The following is a 21,283-nucleotide window of genomic DNA, read 5'->3' as shown; positions in this document are numbered from 1 at the left end:
GCTTCTTCTGGTGCTTGGGGCTTTGTTTTTTAAGTGCTGGTACTCAAACCCAAGGCTTAGCCTAGGACCACTGGGCTCCACCCTCAATCCTAATTATTAAGCTACCACTAGACCTTTCTTTATAATTGTTAAAATGTTTTAATTATTTATGTGTATGTCTGTGCACCGCATGGGTGCCTGGTCCTATCAGATCCTCTGAGACTGGAGTTACAGGTGTCTGTGCATATCCATGTGGATGTGGAACTCAAACCGTGGTCCTCTGAAGAGCAGCAAGTGCTGTTAGCCACTGAGCCAAGTCTACAGCCCTGACTCTGCCCTTCTATATCATCTGTATTTGGATATGTGTAGTCAGTTTTAATTTGCAGAGAACTTTTTTAAACCATCACTTTTTTCCTTGGATTTCTACAACACACATGGAAAGCAGCAGCCCCTGCAGAAATCCCTGCTCGTATTATAGAGAAGAAGGTGAGCATTGCTGCCGGGTCTGCAGCTAGCCTGTCGCAGAAGGAACTCCGGCTGTAACCCATGCTTCCTACCGCCTATCTGTTGCTTTCCATCATGCAGAGTGACTCAAGGTTTGCAAGAGTCCTGGATCATATTCTGATTTAGGATGCTTTTGCAGTAGTTTCATAAGTTTGGTGTGATTTGGATACTGTCCATTCCTGCTCTCAGCAGCCTTGTGACTTGGGAACTCAATATTTGAATGTCCCCACCTTGAGCTGTGAGTGACAGGGAGCGACCAAACAAGCAGGAAAGGCGTATGTTCACACAGGAGAGATCTTGGTTAAGTAGCTAAGTATATGAAAGACAAAAACAGGATTACCCCAGTGTGGGCAGTCAATGGGACCCGAACCCAGCTTAGAACTTTTAGCCTTTGATTTACCAGCGAGCTCAGGAGGCTTTCTTTTATCTCTCCTGTACACTGTGAACCAACTTACCAGTGACCAGATAGACGGGGGCTGACAGACTGTGTGGTATGGCAGATATTCCAGCTCAAAAAAGGAGCTGGTAGGTGGCATTTGGGGAATGATTATATGCACGAATACTTAAAGCAGAAAGGCAAGAAACAAAGAAAAGCTTGCTCATGTCTGTGGCTTGACATGTAACTCTGTCCCCGGGGCATTTGCATTTCAATGGAGTATGAAATGAGATGATCCCTTACAGCATTTGACTTGTATGGTCCATGACTTTGCAGAAGTGCCAGCAGGTTTACAAGTCGGTGCATAAATCTTGATAATAAGCACTCACTGAGACATATATCCTATTAGATATGAAATGTGATATTAGTAAATTGATAATAAATCTTTCTGTGAGTCAGTCTCTTTGCCATAAAGAGATCTGCTTGCCACATACAAGTGTTGTGGGAGAATAGATGGGCCATTTTTATGTCACAATGGTTGGGGATTTTTAGGTGAAATCCTCTTAAAATTGGAGTCTATTTTAGGCACGTTTAAGTTCAAATATGCAGATGCTTTAAAGTAGTTGTAAACAAGTCCGCGCAGAGCTCTCGGAACACCTAATGGTTCTTTAAGACTGAGGCTTACTTAGCTCAGCATGTGGAAGAATGAGGCAGGCGGGTCTCACGTGAGGGCCCGTCTTGGCTACTTGCTACTAGCCAGAGCGGCAGCAAAATCACAGCCAGCAAACCGAAGCAAAGCAAAAGTGGCAAGCCCACAAAAAAGGCAGCACGTGGAAGCAGCGAGATGTGTCTTTGGAATCCAGCAAAACAGACACGGTGGACAGACCTAACCAGTTCTTTCTGTTTGGAGGCTAGCCCGGACAAGAACTTCAGGAAGGGGATGCTGGGATGTTCTGTCCGGCACGTTGAGGTCCATTTTCTTCTCGGAAGATGGGAAATAATTGCATGGGGTTTTCACGTTTGCAGATCAAGACGACTGCGGCCCTGAGGCATGTGGCAGGCATGCTCGCTGTGTTTCAGAGGGAGAGACTGCTGTGTGTCAGTGTTTGGAAGGATTTGCTGGGCATGGAAACCTGTGTTCTGGTAAGAGCAACGGCCAAATACACAAATTTGAAAAATCGTGAGCCAGAAGCATTCTTTTTGCATTTGCTGACTAAAAATCTCCTCAAGGACTTAAGAAATCGGTAGATTTAAATAAATTATTCAATGTTAGGGAAAAAAAAGTATTATGTGCACAGGAAATGAGCCATATAAGCATAGCTACATATACTACTGCCTCATATTATACTGATATTGTATTAAAATGATGCAAAAAATGAAGTTGACACTAAGAGAAGCATGAATTTGAGCTCAAGTCAAACTTATAAATTAACAAAAATAGAACCTTTTCCTCCAAGAAACTTAGTATATATGTTTCAGTCAAACAGATAGATTGTGACGGATGGATTTCAATTTTATATTGATAGCCTCAAATTGTAAGTTGGTGATTCCTGAGAAAATGTCAGTCCTTGTCCTCTGAAACTTTGGCAGGAAGTAATTTGCTTACATGTTTTTAGCTATTTGGACAGGTGAGAACTTCATTAAAATTAATTGAGAAATGAAATTCAAATCTAAAAGGTAGGGTTTGCATTTTATTCACTCACAGTACCTGTTACCAGTCAGGTGGTTGACTGTACAAAGGCTTAGTCTTGTATTTTTGTAACTTATTTCCAGGATTGCCTACTTCCTAATGTTGGACCCTTTAATACAGTTCCTCATGTTGTGGTGACCCCCAACCCTAAAACTATCCCATTGCTATTTCATCACTGTAATTTTGCTGCTGTTATGAATCGAAATGTAAATATCTGATATGTGGGCTATCTGATCTGTGACCCCTGTGGGGGTCATGACCCACAGGTTGAAAACTCTTGCTGTCCTGAACATTTCCCGTGTCCGGATTTCCCCCACAGATATAGACGAATGTGAGCTGGGCATCGCGAGCTGCCCCTCCGCCTCATCCGAGTGCATCAACACCGAAGGCGGTTATGTCTGCCGGTGCTCCGGAGGCTACGAAGGAGACGGGACCAGCTGTCTTGGTGAGGACACACAGGTGCCATTGGACAAGGGAGGGGCAGGGGGCAAGCTCCTCAAACGTTGCGGTTGCTGTAGGCCAAGAGAAGGCAGGCTATAACTGGAGAGAGAGACACGTGTCAGGAATAAAAGAGAAGTTGCGTGACCTGTTGAGACAGATGCAGTTCAGGTCTCAGTAAACAGTCTCTTGGCCGTAACTGCACAAGCCAAGCTGCCGAGGAGGTCGTCTACCCCCTTCTCTTTTAAGTTCCTTCTCTGGGCTTTGAGTGATGGAGACTCATCAGTGCTCCGTGTGGTCAGCCACCAGCGGGCAGCTGGGCAGCCCTCCCTTGTTACTGAGTGTAGCCGGGGGACTGTGGGGTGTTGTGGCAGAGCTGCTGTGGGTGTGTTGGGAGCCCCTGTGTGCCTACAGGAAACGACGGTGGCTGCAAGGCGGGCGGAGGGTGTTTCCTGATTGCTCAGTAGACGAGAGCTTCCAGCACTGACATTTCACTGCAAGTTCGGAGTGACAGAAAGTCCTTTCATAACCGCCCTCCTCTGCCAAGGCCTGGGTGGGGCTCTGGGCTGGGAGTGCACTCTGTGGATGACTTCTGCTGCCCCAGGTGCCAGGATCACCGCACAAGTGGAGGCCTGCCCTCGGCCACCCTCACCTAGTGCAGGGCTTAGCCCTTTTCCCAGGGCTCTCCGGCTCCTCTTCTGTGCTCCTCTCTTTCCCTTCTGAAAACAAACAGTGAAGGGCAGATGCCCTGATAAGAAACTCAAATGATGGCGTTTTCTCTCACATGTGAAGGTCATGACTATCCGTTTGTGGAGCCGGTTGGCTTAAGCCAGACGTTACCAGATCAGTTCTGTGCAGTCCACAGACATCTGAAAACACACTTTTAACCAGATATTTGGCAGGCAGTCAGGAAAATGTCACTGCACTAATGAAGCAGGCTCACAGATATTTTGGGTCAACAGACTTCATATTTCATTTCTTTTGAAGAGGAAACAAGGTATATTTTCTCAGAGACTTAAACTTTATAGACTCTAGATTCCCACTCCCACTAATCTACCTCCTATCAAATATGCCAAAGGGTGTCATGGCCTGGCCTGGCCTGGCTCCATGGGGTGCTCAGGACCATAGAAGCCATGGGCATGCTTGTTTCCTACCATTGTACCTCACTGTGTGTGTGTGTGTGTGTGTGTGTGTGTGTGTGTGTGTGTGTGTGTATTTGATAAGTACGTGTCTTAGTTAGGGTTATTATTGTTTTGATAAAGCACCATGACCAAAAGCAACTTGAGGAGGAAAGGATTTATTTCAGTTTCCATTTCCATCACTGAGGGAAGTCAGGACAGGAACTCAAACAAGGCAGGAACCTGGAGGCAGGAGCTGATGCAGAAGCCATGCAGGGTGCTATTAACTGGCTTGCTCAGCCTCTTTTCTTAACCCAGAACACCAGTCCACCCTCCCACATCAATCACTAATTTTAAAAAAATGCTCTACAGGCTTGCCTACATCCCAGTGCCTTTTCTCAGTTGGGGTTCCCTCCTGTCAGATGCCTGTGTCAAGAAGACATAAACTTAGCCAGCATAACAGGTCGTGGCTTTAAGTCATGCCTGGGACATAATTCTATAGAGAAAAGTGTTGTTGGGCTGCTCAGAGGGCTCAGTGGATAAAGGTGCTTGCTGCCAAGCCCGATGGCCCGAGTTCAATCCCCAGGACCCACGTAAAGATGGAAGAGAGCCAACTGCAAGCTGCCCTTTGACCTCCACATGTCCACATAAATAAATAAGTAAATAAATAAATAAAGTTTTAAAAAGGAAGAAGGCGTTTCAACAGTGCATGAATGTTTCTGCTTTGGGGAAGAGTGAGCTCTGTCAAATTGAGAGAGGATTTCTAACTTGAGATTACCACAGGAATTCTGATTTTGTTGGTTTTGTTTACATCAACATGAGGGCCGGAGGCATGGCTTAGAGGTAGACTACTTGTGTAGCATATGTGAGTACATGTGAGGCCAGAGGTTCAATCTCAGAGCTTCCAGAAAAAGAAAGAAGTCAGAGCCATAGGAAACGAAGAGCAGAGGTTACTTTGATCCATTCGGGATAGCAAGTCAAAATCCTCCGTCCCCATTCGGGATAGCAATTTGGGCCGGGCGGTGGTGGCTCATGCCTTTAATCCCAGCACTTGGGAGGCAGAGGCAGGTGGATCTCTTTTGAGGCCAGCCTGGTCTACAAAGCAAGTTCCAGGAAAAGTGCAAAGCTATACAGAGAAATCCTGTCTTGAAAAACCAAAAAAAAAAAAAGGATAGCAATTCGAAGTCCTCCGTCCCTATTAGGCACAAAGGCAGCAGGAACTGTGGGGAATATCAAGATGAGGAAGCCAATAGACCATGATCTAGAAGAAACTCAGCGTTGATAAGAGACAAAGACAGATGCACAGCCTAAGAGAAGCGGAGACTCAACGAAGCTGAGAACTGGAAGGGATATCTGCTAGAGGTCTCGGGCAAGATGTCCTGAAGGGAGTGACATTTTGGAGGGACTGTGGAGAATGAATAAATATTAATTAAGCAGAAGTGTGAAGGGGCGGGGAGTGTCCAGGTGTGAACAAATCATGTATCTGGGGAGTGGGAACTAGTCCTCAGTACAGGTTGTGTGTGTGAGCCGTGGAGCATCACAGCACGCAGACAGGGTGCCTAGGTCCCAGTGGGAACTAGTCCTCAGTACAGGTTGTATGTGTGAGCCGTGGAGCATCACAGCACGCAGCTGGGGTGGCTTAGGTCCCAGAAACTTTCCTCCCCATGGCTCTGGAGGCTGCACCCCCACATGCAGGAGCTGGCTGGTGCAGTTCTGGTGAATGAGCCATTTCTGGCTTCCGGAAGCTGCAGCCTCCCAGTCTCTCCTCTGTGGTGTGCAGAAATCCTGGTGCTCCCCCCTCTGTGAAAGACACCAGTCCAATAGTTGTTTAACCTCAGATGGCCTCTTATGAACCCTGTCTCAGATGCAGGCCACTGGGGGCTGGGTTGTCATGAATATATGGAGAGGCATTTCAGTCCCTACCATTAGCAGAAGTCTGAGAGGCGGCTGTTAGAGCTTTTGCTTCCCTGCATCAGCCCTTTCTTAAGCTTTCTAGTTGCTACTTTATGAAAATTAAAAGGAAGCAGGTGATAATAATTTATATTAATATAAATAATATTAGTATAATAATTAATCATAATTATATTGATGTTGATTATATACTATAATTATTTGTATATTATAATTAATATAAATATATTAAGGAAGTAAGTGATAATAGTATATTTATGTGCTCTACTAGATCTAAAATATTAACATTTTACTATGCAATCCGTATTTTAGGTGCTTATACTTTAACTTGCATGCAAAGACTTAAAACTCTGGTGTGTATTTTGAACCGACAGCATGGTATGGACTAGATGACTGGATGCATTTAGAGAGCCAGCACTCCTGCAGGGAAAGCCTCGTGGTACTGGGCAGCACAGTTGTAGATGACAGAGGAGCCTGGCATGTCCCCAAAGTGGCACAGCTGTGAGCTCATTGCTGTGTGACCTAGGGAGCAAGGAGTGGCCTGGAGGAGATACGGGATGTTGGAATACGGTGGGGCATTTTAGTACCCCTAAAATGCACAGGGCCCCAGAACATGAGGCACCACACAGTGAAGAAGCCCCTTCTAGACTGCTGGACTCTGGTTCCGTAACCACACTCGCTTCTCTGCATTCCTCTGCTCTTCTCACTTATTCCTCCTGCAGACATCGATGAGTGCCAGCAGGGGGCGCACAGCTGCGGCCAGAATGCCAGCTGCACCAACACAGAGGGAGGCTACAATTGCACCTGCGAGGGCCGCCCATCTGCACCTGGACTGCCTTGCCCTGGTAGGTGGATGGGTGGTCCGGGTCAACCGGGAGGAACTTGGTCCAGGAAATCCTGATTGCCTTGGGAATTCTAGAAATCATGGTTGGAGAGCTGGATTTCATCAGGAGGTTGATGCTGGGCCGCAGAACTTGTTGATTTCACAGCATCTGTAATAAGCCTATTATTATTATTATTATTATTATTATTATTATTATTATTACTCACAGTCCAGTATAGGTGGTTCTCCCTAACTCTGCGACTACTTTCCCATTGGTTGATTGTTTTCAGGGGCTGTGGGAAAAACTTTGCTGGGCGAGGCAGGTCAAGACCATATCTGGATTTGTAATAGTATATTTTGTTTATTTCAATACATACAAATGTTAAGACTTTCAGAGGTAACCTGTATAAAATTTTACATCTACTTAAATCTTGGTACTAAATCTTAAAAATGTAGTGTGTATTTTACACACACAGCACACCTCAGTATGGAGTACAGGCCATGGTACCCACCATGTTGCCCAGCGCAGGGAACCGCTAGCAACTTGTCAGTGGCATGGGGCTGTAATGGGAGCAGAGCCCCTTTCAAGGATGTTTGTTTGTTTGTTTGAGACAGGGTTTTTCTGTATAACAGCCCAGGCAGTCCTGGAACTTGCTTTGTAGACCAGGCTGGCCTTGAACTCACAAAGAACCAACTGCCTCTGCCTCTCCAGTACAGGATTAAAGGCGTGCGCCAAGGATTACTTTCAAGGATTTTTAAGTTGCTTTTTTTTTTTTTTACTCTTTCACAACTGAAACTTTATTGGTTGAGTACACAGACATTTCAATTCTTAAAACATGGACCCAAACTCTAAGAGTCATACTTTGTGTTCACGTACCCAAAAGAGCCATGTGTTGTTTCTCTTTGAACTTATTCCAGTGATGTTCCATCCTAAGCTTGGCAAGTTTTCCCTGAGACCTCACATAACAATCAAATGCTCACAATCCTTAGTTCCACTGACTCACAATTTTATGCCACATAGAGTTAAGTTGCTTTTTTAAAGTCAGTATGTCCTGACATGAATTAGCAACCCAGCCGGCTTCTGTTTCTTTTAAAACAGTCCCCACTACTGACTTCCACTTCATAAACCACACCACCTGCACCCACCAGAGAAGCTGGTTTCTCCAAGGCCCTGGCAGCCAGGAGAGGGCTCTCCTCCCCTCAGTTCTGCAGGGAGTCCTTGCTTGCCTGGGTTCTGGCTTCTGTAGTGTTTTTTCCTCAGATACTTTCCTCAATTTAAAAGGTATTGAAGATACGTAGGGTGTCTGGTGCCTGTAATCCTAGTAGTTGGGAGGCTGAGGCAGGGGAATTGCCATGAGTTTGAGGACAACTGAGCTGCTGAGAGACCCTGCCTCACTCAAAAAAGAAGGAAAGAAAAAAAAAAGATGGAAAACCACCCCCAATGCCTTCCCTTTAAGAAGTAAGAAACTATTCAAAACCAGGAGGCTTTTCCTCTTTGGCTTCCCTCCATTACTGTAACGTTTTCTTCCCGTCAGTCTCGGGTCCGAGAGGGTCCCCAGAGCACTTCAGATTGAGGATTGCCCCTCCTTTTCTTGCCTCTAGTGTGCTTTATATCTGATAGCCCAGGTCCAGAGAAAGAAGGGCTCGGCTTCTTGGCGGCCGACCCAAGGCTTGCTTAGGAAGGTGGGCCTTATGACCCCTGCTACTTACGCCGTAAGCTGTTCATAGAAACTCGAAATAAAAGTCATGTCTTTGACTCTTTCAGGCTCTACCTCACCCCCTATCCCTGGGGAAGATGGCCACCATATGGTCAGAAATAGTAACCCAGGATGCCCCTCATCACATGACGGATACTGCCTGCACGACGGTGTGTGCATGTATGTAGAAGCAGTGGACAGCTACGTATGCAAGTAAGTCAGGAACCTTTCCAGTGGCACGGGAGAATACTGTGATCTCTGGTGTTCAGGAAGTCTGTAGTATTTGTACAGAGGAGGTTTTTCTATCGGAAGTGGTGACTTTCTTTTTCCTTGAGTAACTTGATGAACAGTCTGCAGATTCAGGTCCTCATTCAACACGAAGAAGGCAGATTTGTAGGAAATTTACTAAAACCAGTTTAGCTTCAGCCAGATTCTAGATTTATAAAAATGTTGCACCTAATGGGCTGGAGAGATGGCTCAGCAGTTAGGAGCACTGGCTGCTCTTCCAGAGGACCCGGGTTCAACTCCCGGCACCCAAATGGCAGCTCACAACTGTCTGTAACTCCAGTTCTAGGGTATCTGACGCCTTCATACCAATGCACATGAAATAAATAAAAAAGAAAACCAAAACCAAACCAACCAAACAAACAAACTTAAAAAAAAAAATGTTGCACCTACTCATACTGGACTTAATTGCCTCTGATATTTAAAACTGAAAAAGAAGTTCCTTCTTCTCCCTGGTAGTCCATTTTTCATTGTGGTCCTGGTAGCAGCAGCTGGGCATGAAACAGCTGCTGTCTGCTCCCTTTTAGCTCCCCTGAGCACGATGGCAGGCCAAGTTTTGACCTGCAGAGGTTCCGAAGACCTAGAACTCTGAGCCACTCCCACGGAGCTCACACAGAGGACCTTTCCTGTGTGGTAAAGGCCACACGTGGGGCTCAGGAGAAGGGCGAGTCAGCAAGGAAGGGCGCCTTAGTTCAGATCTCTGGCACCCATATAAAAAGGCAAGTGGGGCAATGTGAGCTCTGTCCCCAGAACTGAGAGGTGGGGCAGGAGGGTCCCTGGCACTTGCTGGATCAGTGAGCTCCAGGGTCAGTGAGAGACTGTGTCTCTGAATAGAAGGTGGAAGGTCTGGACAGGATCATTGGATGAAACCTCTCCCCACCAAGTCCAGAACCTGAGTTCAGTCCCTGAGACCCACATGTGGAAGGAGAGAAGAAGAGTCATGCAAGTTGTCCTCTGACCTGTACACATGCTCTGTGGCATCTGTGTACCCATACACACACACACACACACACACACACACACACACACACACACACACACACACCTATACCCATGCACCCATACACACACACATACACACACATATACATATGTACATACACACCCCTACACCCATACACCCATGCACCCATATATACATACATACATACATACATACAAATAAATAAATAATAGTTTTTAAGAGGTGGAGAGCAAAGGGAAGACACCTGAAGTCTATGTCTGGTCTGTATGTGTACCTGCTTGTATACCTACACAGAGAAACTCAAATATGCAGTATCTAATTCAGGGCTACATTTTACTTTTAATGAATTTTGTATGTTCAAAACAATGTGAGGGAATAGATATATATGCAAAATACACAGTCTCCCATGGCTGGAGCTGTGATCCTCCTGAGCAGATGACATGGGCTTAAACAATTTTGTAATTTTTGTTAATAATAATGAAAAAGAGTTTAAATTATTGGAAAAAGAAGAAGCTATATGCTTTGACAGAATATATATATGGTCTTATATTAAAAATCATCTCAGCATGACAAAAATTATGAAAATGTTTGGAAATATTAGTAAAAATGACTCAATTCCAGTAGTGTTCTGCTTTCAAGTTCATATTTATACACTGTGATTTTTCTAACTCAATTCTTTAAGTATACCATAGTAAATTTTAATTAATAGTCTTTATCGTTAGCAATCAAATTGTTTTTGTTTTTGTTTTTTTTAAAGATTTATTTATTTATTATGTATACAGAGGAGGGCGCCAGATCTCATTACAGATGGTTGTGAGCCACCATGTGGTTGCTGGGAACTGAACTCAGGACCTCTGGAAGAGCAGTCGGTGCTCTTAACCTCTGAGCCATCTCTCCAGCCCTCAAATTGTTTTTATCTACACACTTTATCCTATTCTACCAAATACGAAACTCTAAAACTGAGTGACTAGTTGATGGTCCCTGGTGTATTTCCTCCACGGTAGTTAACTTTGGGTCCCCAAATCACTCTTTCAGTGTGAAGGGTGCCGAAGGACGACAGTGTATTGAGAACTACAGTTTTCATTTTAATCTGATTCTGGTCATTCCCCCCCTCTTTTTATCATTAAGTCCCTATGAAAACCTCATCTTTCTCTGGTTATGTTTTAAACACAAGCTACTCCAAAAGGACAGTTAAGCCAAGGCTGGGCAAAGGTATAGGAGCACACCTGTAACCCCAGCCCTTGGGAAGCGGTAGCGGGAGAACCAGGAGTTCTAGGCCATTCTTAGCTACATAGTTAGTTGAAGGTCAGCCTGGGTCACAGGAGACCATTTTAAATAAACAAACAAAAGATGACACATTAAGGACCTTTAACCAAAAGCAGTGTCTCAAATCACTGGTGTTCACAGTCGTTGGACCATAACTGTATTGTGAGTTGGTTTCATAAAAATGTGGTTTAACAGGTTTCCATGAGTCCTGTCAACCTCCCTTACATCGTATTAATTCCGCAGTAACACACAAACCTCAGGCAGTGCCTGTCAGTGCGGCTTTATCAGGAACACTTCGCTGTCTTTCTGCATGGAGCCGCCCCGAAGGCTCTTCTTTCCTTGTTGGGAGCAAGATGCAGAGCCCAGGCCCGGTGATATATGGGGCAGCGGGGCCCGAAGCATCCATGTGCACTGGCTCCCTCTGACTTTGCTGGCCTGGTTGCTTGGGACATTCCAACCTCTTGAGCTCAGAGGAAGCCTTCATTCTTTCTGGTTTGGCTTTGGCCAAACACACACACACAGCAGGGTTGTGAAGTTTCCTGAGGACAGGTCCGGCTGGAGAATGCTCCGCCATTCCTCATAGATTCATGACTATAACAATGCTGTACCCTTACTTGGTCTAGAGTGACCTCGTATTGTTTGGCCACGCATCTACCAAAAATAATGAGGTAAAAAAATAGTGAGTAAAAACAGTGTGTAGCATGGTGCCAGTCATAGGTGACTAATAATTATTGTTCCTTGTCTCCCCTCCTCAGAAAGTGACTTTCCACTTTCTTCTGATGGGCGAAAGGTAGAGCTAGAACTAGGGAACAGACTCCAAATCTTCTGGAAATTTCAAGTGTTCCCCATGCTGTGTCTTCCCAGCAGAGCTGCTGGTTATTTCTGTGTTTTCTTTCCTTCAGCCCTTCTGGAATAAAGTGTGGACATAGATGGGTTGAGAGCAGATCCAGGGCTAAGAGAAGGAGATTTTAATAGGATTTTTCTTTTTTAAGTTAATTCCAACGTGAAGGAAAATGCAGTTGTTTCTCTGAGCTCTGGTTTCTAGAAACAAGCATTTCCAGTAGATGGCAGCCTTGCTTCACTTACCTCATAATTATAACAGTCTCAATGTACGGTAAGGTGTTTCTAGGCAAATGGCCCCTGGCCCTCAAAATAGCTACCCACCTCTTGTGCCGCTATTTTTTCTTTTTTTTTACATTTTCTCTTGGGCTAATAGTGAGCTTTACAAAACGCAAGCAGTGCCTCCATAGCCTAAGCTCTACTCCCGCCCAGAGCCTGCATGCACTCTTCTATTACAGCCTGGTGTTCAACAAGGCTCTCTGCCTTCTAGTTCTTTCCTTTCACCCGTGACCGTTGCAGTCTGGCCAATCATTTGTTTCCAGGTTTCTCCTGGCTCTTAGGGCAGACTCACTTTGTGATGGTTTAGAAAGGGTGTCTTCTGAGAGTTTATCTTTAGTCGGTGTTCTGTGATGCCTTATAGAGACTACACAGATAACTCCCCATCACCCTGAAGACAGATAGAGGAAGGGGGGAAGTCTCTCGGTGTTAATGTTGTCACTGTTGATGTATGATTCGTAGTGCTTTTGGCTCACATCTCAGGCTCACAAAACTGAATCTAGAAAGGTGACGGATGAGAGACAACACATATGGAATTTGTAGGTACCAGGTGCCAGGGGTCTCTGTTGACTTCTGCTCATGTGTCATGGACAGCTGTATCGTTGGCTATGTTGGGGAGCGATGTCAGCACCGAGACTTGAGATGGTGGGAACTGCGCCATGCTGGCCACGGGCAGGAGCGCGGCATTGCTGTGGTGACAGTCTGTGTGATTGCGCTAGTCCTGCTGCTCCTCTTGGGGATCTGGTGGACTCACCACTACAGGTAATCCTTCCTTTTCCGTGGGACTTGATGCCCTCTTTTCTAAACCCTTCCCAGGGAATGCCTCCTTCCTTGGGGTGAACTTGAGCAAAATACTTACTGCATTTAAAAGCCTGACTTTGCTGCGCACGCCTTTAATCCCAGTACTCGGGAGGCAGAGGCAGGCTGATCTCTGTGAGTTCAAGGCCAGCCTGGTCTGCAGAGTGAGTTCCAAGACAGCCAGGGCTACACAGAGAAACCCTGTCTCAAAGAAATAAAAAAAAAACAAAAAACCAAAACCTTAAGTTTATGTATGACGTAATTATTTTTTGTTTGTTTGATATGTTAACACATGTGACAATATTTTTCAGAAATTTGGATTTTTTTTAAAGATAAAATCTTGCTATATAGCCTGGACTAGTCATGCCTCAAACTCATGATTCTCTGGCCTCAGCCTCCCAAGTGTTGTGACTTCACACCACTTCAACAAGCCTGCCTGACCAGCGGCATGTATGGATTGGAAGCTAACGGCTAGTGGGTGGTGGTTTTTGAGCTTCAGACTCCCATATTCCTAATAACAACAGTGAGGAAGGGGCCAAGGAAAGGACTCGGTCAGTAAAGGGTTTGCCGAACAAGCCTGAGGCCCTGAGTTAAATCCTCAGCACCTCTATTTGAAAACATACGGTAGAATAAAGCAGGGTGCAGCTGGGCACCTGTAATCCCAGCACTGGGGAGATAAAAACAGGATCCCCGGGGCTTGATAACTAGCCAGGCTAGCTGAATTGGCAACCTTCAAGCCCACTGGAGACCCCATTTCAAATAAGAGGTACGGCAATTGAGAAAGATGTGCAATGTCTACTTCTGTCTCCACATGAGGGGACACTTCCATATAGGTGCACACATGCAAACATCACACACATACACACACACACACACACACACACACACACACACACACACACACACGATAAGAACTATTTCTTGACAAAAGAGCTTCTTAGAACTCTTTCTTGAGAATGCAATGCACCAGAGTTGTGTAAGTCCCTGTGGACATCTCTGTGGCTGTTTACTTAGCAACGCTGCCCCCGCCCCCGGAACTGCTTAGTGGCCTCGGGGTTTCAGCTATGTGCTTGACTACATATGCACCATCTATGGCTCTAATCCAACAAAATAGTTACCCCAGTGAGTGGGATGAGTCTTTCGTGTTTCTTTTGAGATTGTCTCTGTTTTTTGGCTTTATCTCAGGACTCAGAAGCAGCTGTTGGACACCCCAAAGAACCCTTATGAAGAGTCAAGCAGAAATATGAGTGCTGATGGGCCTGACCCCAGCAGGCCTGGGACGTCATCCTGCCCCCAACCTTGGGTAATGTTGTCAAAGTACATGAAGCTAAGAATTGGCTTGATAAGAATCACTGTTCCTTTTCCTCTTTCTCCACGCCTTTCAGAGAAACTGAACTCTATTCTAGCTGCCTGCTGGTCTCAACATGTGTCTTTTAGCCTTAGCATCCAGCCCATCTTCAGCAACTCCTATAAGCTCTGGACCTCTGTTCCTCATCAATATAGCTTTTCGAAGATGCTAAGATGTTGAGCTCCATCTTCATAAATGCTATGAGCCTGTGACTGAGGACCTCTCTCTAGGCAGAGCTCCGTGCTTTGAGGGCTCGTGGCTTGGTGGGCTGCTGAATTACCTGCATTGCCCTTGACAGGCTAGAAAGGGATAGACTTAATGCAAGTTTCATTAATCTCATTTAAATCATAGGAAAGAACAAGAAATGGTTTCTTCATATGTCTCTTTTAAATACATAAAGAAAACAAAAAACAAAAAAAACCTCCACGCTGTGGTGGCGACCAGCTTGTTGGCTCCGAGCTGCGTTCGGAAGCCCAGGCTGCTGAGCTTTGTCCTCCGGGCTGTCATAACTGCCGTCCACACCAACTGCTGCCGCACACGTCAGAGGGAGTTGGGGAGAGCTGAGTTCCCAAGCTGGGAGGAGAAGCAGCAGAAACAAATCTGCTCCCCTCAGCTGCCTTCCCTTGCAGCCAGAGTCCTGGAGACTGTGTGCTTCTGGCAGGGAGGCCCACGGCTGGAAAATCTGCCATGCACGTCTTGACTGGGGCCAGAAAAAACAAACCTGTGCCCTTACACAGCAGGCCATTGTATTGATTCCACAAGGATCAAGAGACCATTAATGAGGAGGAGACAAAGGGTGATGAGTGTTGTGGGAAATAGAAAGAGAGAAAACAGAGCACAGCTCCTGAGAGTCACCTCCATCACTGGCATCTCTGTCCCTATTCCCTTATGGCTCCCCTTGTTAAGCCTCCCTACACTTCTCTTGATGAGAAGGATAGGTACAGAAAATATTTTTCTATGCCTTTTACTCTGAATTCTAGATCTTTCCTGTGGAGGGCTCCTTTCTGAACCACACAGTCAGTTCAAGCCTTGGAGAATCCTTCCACCTGATTATTTATTGACAAGGAAGTACTTCATCGGCTCGCCTCCTGTATCGCAGAGCATGGCATACTTCTATTCTTCCTTTGTCTGTTTGATTTCTTTTCATATCTAACCTGTCTGGCCTGAGTGCAGGCCAGTCAGCTCTGCTCAGCCTGCATTGCAAGTGTGCCGTCAGTCTGGACAGTACAAACAATGACAAAATGACCATTTGTTGAGTTAAGAGAAATGCTGCTGTGGTGACCTGGGCCTCCCTCTTAGCACTCTGCCTCCTAAGCTGCTCAACCATGAGGAAACAGCTGAAAAATAGTAGTTACGCTATTGGTTATCAGTACTTACTGGTGACCCGAATTACTTAGGACTTGATAGTATGCTTAAATGAATTCTATATAGCTATAGGCTATACATACATACATGTGGCATTATTTGTCTGGCCAATGGGCAGTGCTTATGATACCTATGGATGCTTGTACTATTTGTAGCAAAACAGTAGCCACCAGGGATCCAAGATTCTTAACCAAAGATTCCAGAATCATGACAGATTCTTCAGTGAAGATAGCTGTGTACCCTGGTAGAAATGAATGCAAGGTTTCCAGTTAATACTGGAATCTCTCTGGGCTAGAGAGGCAGCCCAGCAGTTAGTATCACTGGCTACTCTTCCAGAGGACTGTGATTCCCAGCATTTATATGGTGGCTCATAACCATCTGTAACTCCAGTTCCAGAGAATCCAGTGCCCTCTTCTGGGCTCCATGAGCATCAGGCATGGACATAATGCACAGATATAAATGTAGTCAAAACACCCGTACACACAGTAAAATAATTTAAGAGAAAAACCAATGTGGACTCTCTCATTAGCCAAAGACAAGCTGACAAGGCCTTTCTTCCCATTTTCGCCTTCATTGAGTATGTGTGAGAAGCTGCAGCTTAAAACTTAGTGAGGTGACTTGTGAATTACAGTGGTGTATACCTTCTTTCCCTTTTCTTTTCTGCAGTTTGTGGTCCTAGAGGAACACCAAGACCCCAAGAACGGGAGTCTCTCTGTTGCTGGCACAAATGACCCCGCAGTGGATACTGGCCTGTCTTCCAACCTGCAACCTGGTGAGTATTTATCTTTACCTTGATCTCGAGTGTTTCCCAATGAGAAGTGTCAGATAGTCACAAAAAGACCATTAGCATTGTCAGAGCTGAGTGAGCATGTGGTCTGACATGCCATGTGGTTTAGAGAAATGCATTTGACTGTACTTCCCTCTTACGTAAAGATTCTGTCTACTCCAACCCCAGGCACACTGCAGTCTGCTAGGTCTCTCCGAGTGAGCACACGGGACTCAGCCCCTTCCTGTGAGCTGGGGATGGCCGCAGGCCAGACCAGTTGCTGTAAGCATAGCTTCCCTGGAGGTGGAAATGGTTCTCCAGAAACAGGTTCCTGGTGCTGGTGGGAGTGTTCCTACTGATGGAAGTTGAGCCAGGCATTGTCGTGGGGAGGTCAGAATATTCTGGGATTGTTGGGGGCTAGCCCCCAGCCAGACTCTTGGCTGTCTGAAAGTCCAGCCAGGCCACTAAAGGACCATGAAATCGAGCCAAGCTCTCAGGCTCTCCCAAACTCCATCTGCTTCGTGTAGAAATGGAGTCGCACATCCTTTGATATCATCCTTCTACCAGGACTTGTATTATGATACGTCTCTTGGGTTCGGGTCTCAGATATCATTGTGCTTTTTACAACCCAGAGGGCACTGCTGAACATGCTTTTGTGTCATAAGCCTTTGGAAAGGCAAAGGGGACCCTTGAGCCAACACAAACAGTTCCTCTGCTAATGGCAGGAGCCAGTTGGGTCTCAGTGCCACTTCTAGTTTCTGATATTTCCTGTCCCGCATATCACCATACCCCCTCTTCCGATCTTCAATAGAAAGAACATAGGGTCTTATTATGGAAAACTCACTCTAAATTTCCATTTTGAATGTGTTCTGCCCTATAACCCAGAATACTGAATTCAGTAAAAAGTTTTATTGCCTAATTTGAGCAAGACCAGTATATTAAGGCACATTAAGGAATTGAATAAAAACTGTACAGAATGGTTTATCCTGGTAACTGTTGCCTGGATACTTTCAAAGCTTAGTATTTCCAATAGGTGCCTAGGTGGTGCTGCTGCCAGTACTATTAGCAGGTAGAAGACTGCTTTATAGTTACTCCTTTGCTTTAAGCGACTGAAAGCACATCGTTCCTTTTGGAAATAATCTGCTTAGGAGGAACATGTGGTACAATGTTACAGCTTAATCCAAAGCTCAAAGATTTAACAGAAATGTGGTTATACCAGAAAGAAAAAAAAATGAAGGATTTATATGGTTAGGACTATATTCCAGGATGGGTTAAAACTATGGTTTGCAACCTGTGGGTCATGACCCCTTTGGGGGTCAAACAATCTTTTCAAAGGGGTCACCTAAGACTATTTGTATATCAAATATTTGCATTACAATTCATAACAGTAGCAAAATTACAGGCATGTAATAGCAACGAAAATAATTGTATATTTGGGGGGTCACCACAACATGAGAAACTATTTGAAATGGTCTCAGCATTAGGAAGGCAGAGAACTACTGTGTTTGAACATTTTCATTTTTATCCACCCTACAGTAAACACATTGATCCGTTTTCATTTGTTTCTCGTGTGAGGGATCCAGTCTCCTGTCATGTGTCTGTCACTCAGAGATATTCGCAGTGAAAACGCACACGGGTTGGGTGCAGAGGGAGAGTGGAGAAGGAGCTGAAGGTTCGTTTTGGGCTCTGAACCAGCGTGCTCTCTGTTCCTGGAAAGGCATGGCACCAGTGGCTGACCCAGAGCCATCCTCTTTGACCTCAGCCAGTGCCAAGGGGCAAGGGCTAAGTGACGAGCATTGTGTTGAGGGAAAGTTGGTCATGGGGGAAGGAAATGTGTTTCAAAACTGAACTTTGTTCTAAGACGTTTACAGTCTAGATGTGGAGCTAGAACAAACACAGAGAAGCCAGAGAACACTATCAGCTCCTTAGATCATCTCAACCAACCAAGACCATGCTAATTTTAAAGACTGAGTCCCACATAGGTTAAGAATGTGTCCTTTGTTTCTCATGTTTTACATCGATTATCCTCTGACTATTACAAGAATCTCTTTTGCTAGACATTGTAAACAATGAAATCTCCTCCTCTCCCCCACCACCTCCTGTTCCTCCCCTCCCTCCATCTCCTCCATCTCCTCCTCTGCATCCATCTATCTCCTCTCTCCTCTTCCCCCTTTCATCCTTCTCTCTTGTCCTCCCTTCCATCTTCTTTGAATAGGGTCAGAGCATCTGACTTCATGGAGACAGAAGCCCCACATATATGGACCAGGCACAGGGCAAAGCTGCTGGATCCCACCACCAAGTGACAAAGTTCCCCAGGAAATGGAGGGAAATGCCCATTTACCCTCCTACAAGGAATGGCCTCTCGCTATGGGAGTTGAGAAGCTTCATTCTCTCCAGTCAGCTAATGGATTGTGTCAACAAAGGGCCCCAGGTCTACCACACCAGACAGCCAATTCAGTGAGAACTGGAAGTAGACAGATGGTAAAAGAACAAACCAGGCCAATAGATGGGATGTTTTCTTCATAAAGTAGAGTGCTACCTGTAGATTTGATACTCCGATCTCTATGGCTAATCACCACTCAGCATCCTGAACATAGCTCCATAGCTGCCATTTTTGCTTCTTCCTTCAAGCAGTCCCACTGACGACTTCCAAAAGAAGAGTCAAGAAATCATTAGAAACCAAAGTCAAGACTGTCACACGTCGTAAGCTGTGTCTTCTTCAATAGATTTTTTTTGTTCCTCTCCTTGTTCCTTAGAAGAAATGGATTAAAGCGGGTGATCACATGTTTTGTTGACTGCAAAGTAATTTGTATGATCTACACAAAAGCCTTAGCCCAATCCCATAAAATGGTTGGAACATTATAACTATTGCTGAGATACACTATATGAATTTAATTCACTATTGGGGTGGCCCATGCTCATAATTTTGCCTTCTGGATTGTGATAATAATTAGTGAAAATAGCCGGGCGGTGGTGGCGCACGCCTTTAATCCCAGCACTCGGGAGGCAGAGCCAGGCGGATCTCTGTGAGTTCGAGGCCAGCCTGGGCTACCAAGTGAGTTCCAGGAAAGGCGCAAAGCTACACAGAGAAACCCTGTCTCGAAAAACCAAAAAAAAAAAAAAAAAAAAAAATAATTAGTGAAAATAATTGTAACTAAGAATCTGATTTATTCAGAATTGATCATTTTTTTTATACTTTAAAATCTGTGAATGAAAATATTTAATTTTAAAAACATTTCCTAAGAGATATTGGTGTTTCTTAATCATTAGTATCTTTTCCTTTTGTCAAATGGAAATTTACCGAGTGAAAATGGTAAATTCTAGTGTTTGCATAGGATTTTTTTACTTGTTTTAAGATATGAGATTGTAAACAAATTGCTTGATTTGGTTTCATCGATTTCTTCCAATTAAATAAAATCACCCTAAAAATCAGCACTTTATTACATATTTGATGACGTTGTTATAGTTTAAGCTGAACCAACGTGATTCACTAGACTTGTCATCGTAAAGAACATCGAACCAGCTCTGCAGCTGTAAAGCATCAAATCCTAAAGCACGGTACCTGGTGGTGCATCTTCCTTAGAGCCCAAGTGTTGCTGATGCAGAGGATGCACTCAGGGTGGGGGATAGGGGGGTGTCCATACTGTGGCATGGACAGTTTGGAGCTTTGGTTAGCCCGGTTTTCAAACTGGACATGATGTAGAAATCAATCTGTGTAAACATTTGAGGATGGGATGACTTCAGGTTTGAGGCGCTCAGTTAATTCTTCAGTATGACACTTTCATCTGGCCAGTTTAGGTTGTTCTGAATTCAGTCTTGCTTCTGTTGACCATGGACAGCCTGGAAGTTCCTGAGACCTATCTTTTCTTTCTGGTAAGTGTACTGACCTCAAAATAATAATAGACATCATCTCTCCACATGTTTCTTTTTATCCTCTCCCAAGTTAACATGTTTAAAGCCTTAACTACATGGATTCCACGTGTGTATTTGGACACACCTACTTTGGAATCTCGAGATAGTCAAATGACTCTCAGACCATGGTCTCCCCCGAGGATATCACTATGTCTGAATCAGAAAATTCCCACTTCCTTTGAGCCTTGCACTGATGAGGACACCTTAGAAATCGGGGCATTGTGAGTGTTTATTCAGGCCACACCAGCAGCTTCCGGTCATGCTAAAGCGGAAGAATGCTGTGTGTTCTTGTAGTTAGTACATCCCTCTGGATCTTCCGTCCCTTCTTCCAGCTTCACATCTCCAGGAGACATGTTCTCATTTCTTGGAAAAATACGTATTTCAAAAGCGTTTTCATCCAAGATAGTTGATTTGTATCTTTTCAAGTCTACATTTTATTTCCCAACACTCATGGTACTCTTGAGGTACATGGTACCTGATGGACATTCTCTGCTGTCACGTACTACGTGTGAAAGGAACCCTCTGCCCTCTGCAGCACCTCCCAAAGGCTTAATACACTGGGCTCTGTTGAATCCGTGTGGTTTTAGTTCTACCCATTGACTGGTTATGAAGTGCCCTTTCACATGAATATATGAGCATGTGTGATTGGTGAAAATGTGGTAGCAACACCAACTATAATAAATAAGAATCCTCCACACACACCCCAAAATAAATAAGCCAAATGGCCGGGAGAATTGAAACCTCTCTTGTCGATTTAATTAGCAAGATTTTATGCTCCGTTGTGTTTCTTTTTCCTTTTTATGTCTTTCCACAAGAAACGCCCTTTCTACATTTCCAAGCTCTTCAGTCCAGACGTGCCTGAAGCGGAGTACAGAGTACTCTTCCTGTCGGGACACTGACAGGGTTCTCAGCTAGAGGCCCTAGGCT

The 21,283-nt window shown here is 44.9% G+C and overlaps 1 protein-coding gene across 2 annotated transcripts in view; it reads left to right on the top strand.

The window, feature by feature from the left end:
• Egf (epidermal growth factor) overlaps window positions 1-19,876 on the top strand; it is a 77,879-nt gene extending 58,003 nt beyond the window's left edge. For both annotated transcript variants that reach the window (XM_015993032.3, XM_076574975.1), the window contains 8 exons: window positions 1,886-2,002; window positions 2,869-2,994; window positions 6,739-6,861; window positions 8,605-8,749; window positions 12,762-12,929; window positions 14,151-14,268; window positions 16,345-16,450; window positions 18,660-19,876. In XM_015993032.3, coding sequence (XP_015848518.1) covers window positions 1,886-2,002; window positions 2,869-2,994; window positions 6,739-6,861; window positions 8,605-8,749; window positions 12,762-12,929; window positions 14,151-14,268; window positions 16,345-16,450; window positions 18,660-18,970 — 1,214 coding nt within the window. In that variant the 3' untranslated portion in view covers window positions 18,971-19,876. The remainder of the gene's footprint in view (window positions 1-1,885; window positions 2,003-2,868; window positions 2,995-6,738; window positions 6,862-8,604; window positions 8,750-12,761; window positions 12,930-14,150; window positions 14,269-16,344; window positions 16,451-18,659) is intronic.
• The last annotated feature ends 1,407 nt before the right edge of the window (window positions 19,877-21,283 follow it).

This window comes from Peromyscus maniculatus, chromosome 6, assembly GCF_049852395.1.
Source record: "Peromyscus maniculatus bairdii isolate BWxNUB_F1_BW_parent chromosome 6, HU_Pman_BW_mat_3.1, whole genome shotgun sequence".
NCBI lineage: Eukaryota > Metazoa > Chordata > Mammalia > Rodentia > Cricetidae > Peromyscus > Peromyscus maniculatus.
Note: the sequence above shows the minus strand (reverse complement) of the source record. Positions and strands in the feature narration are given on the sequence as shown.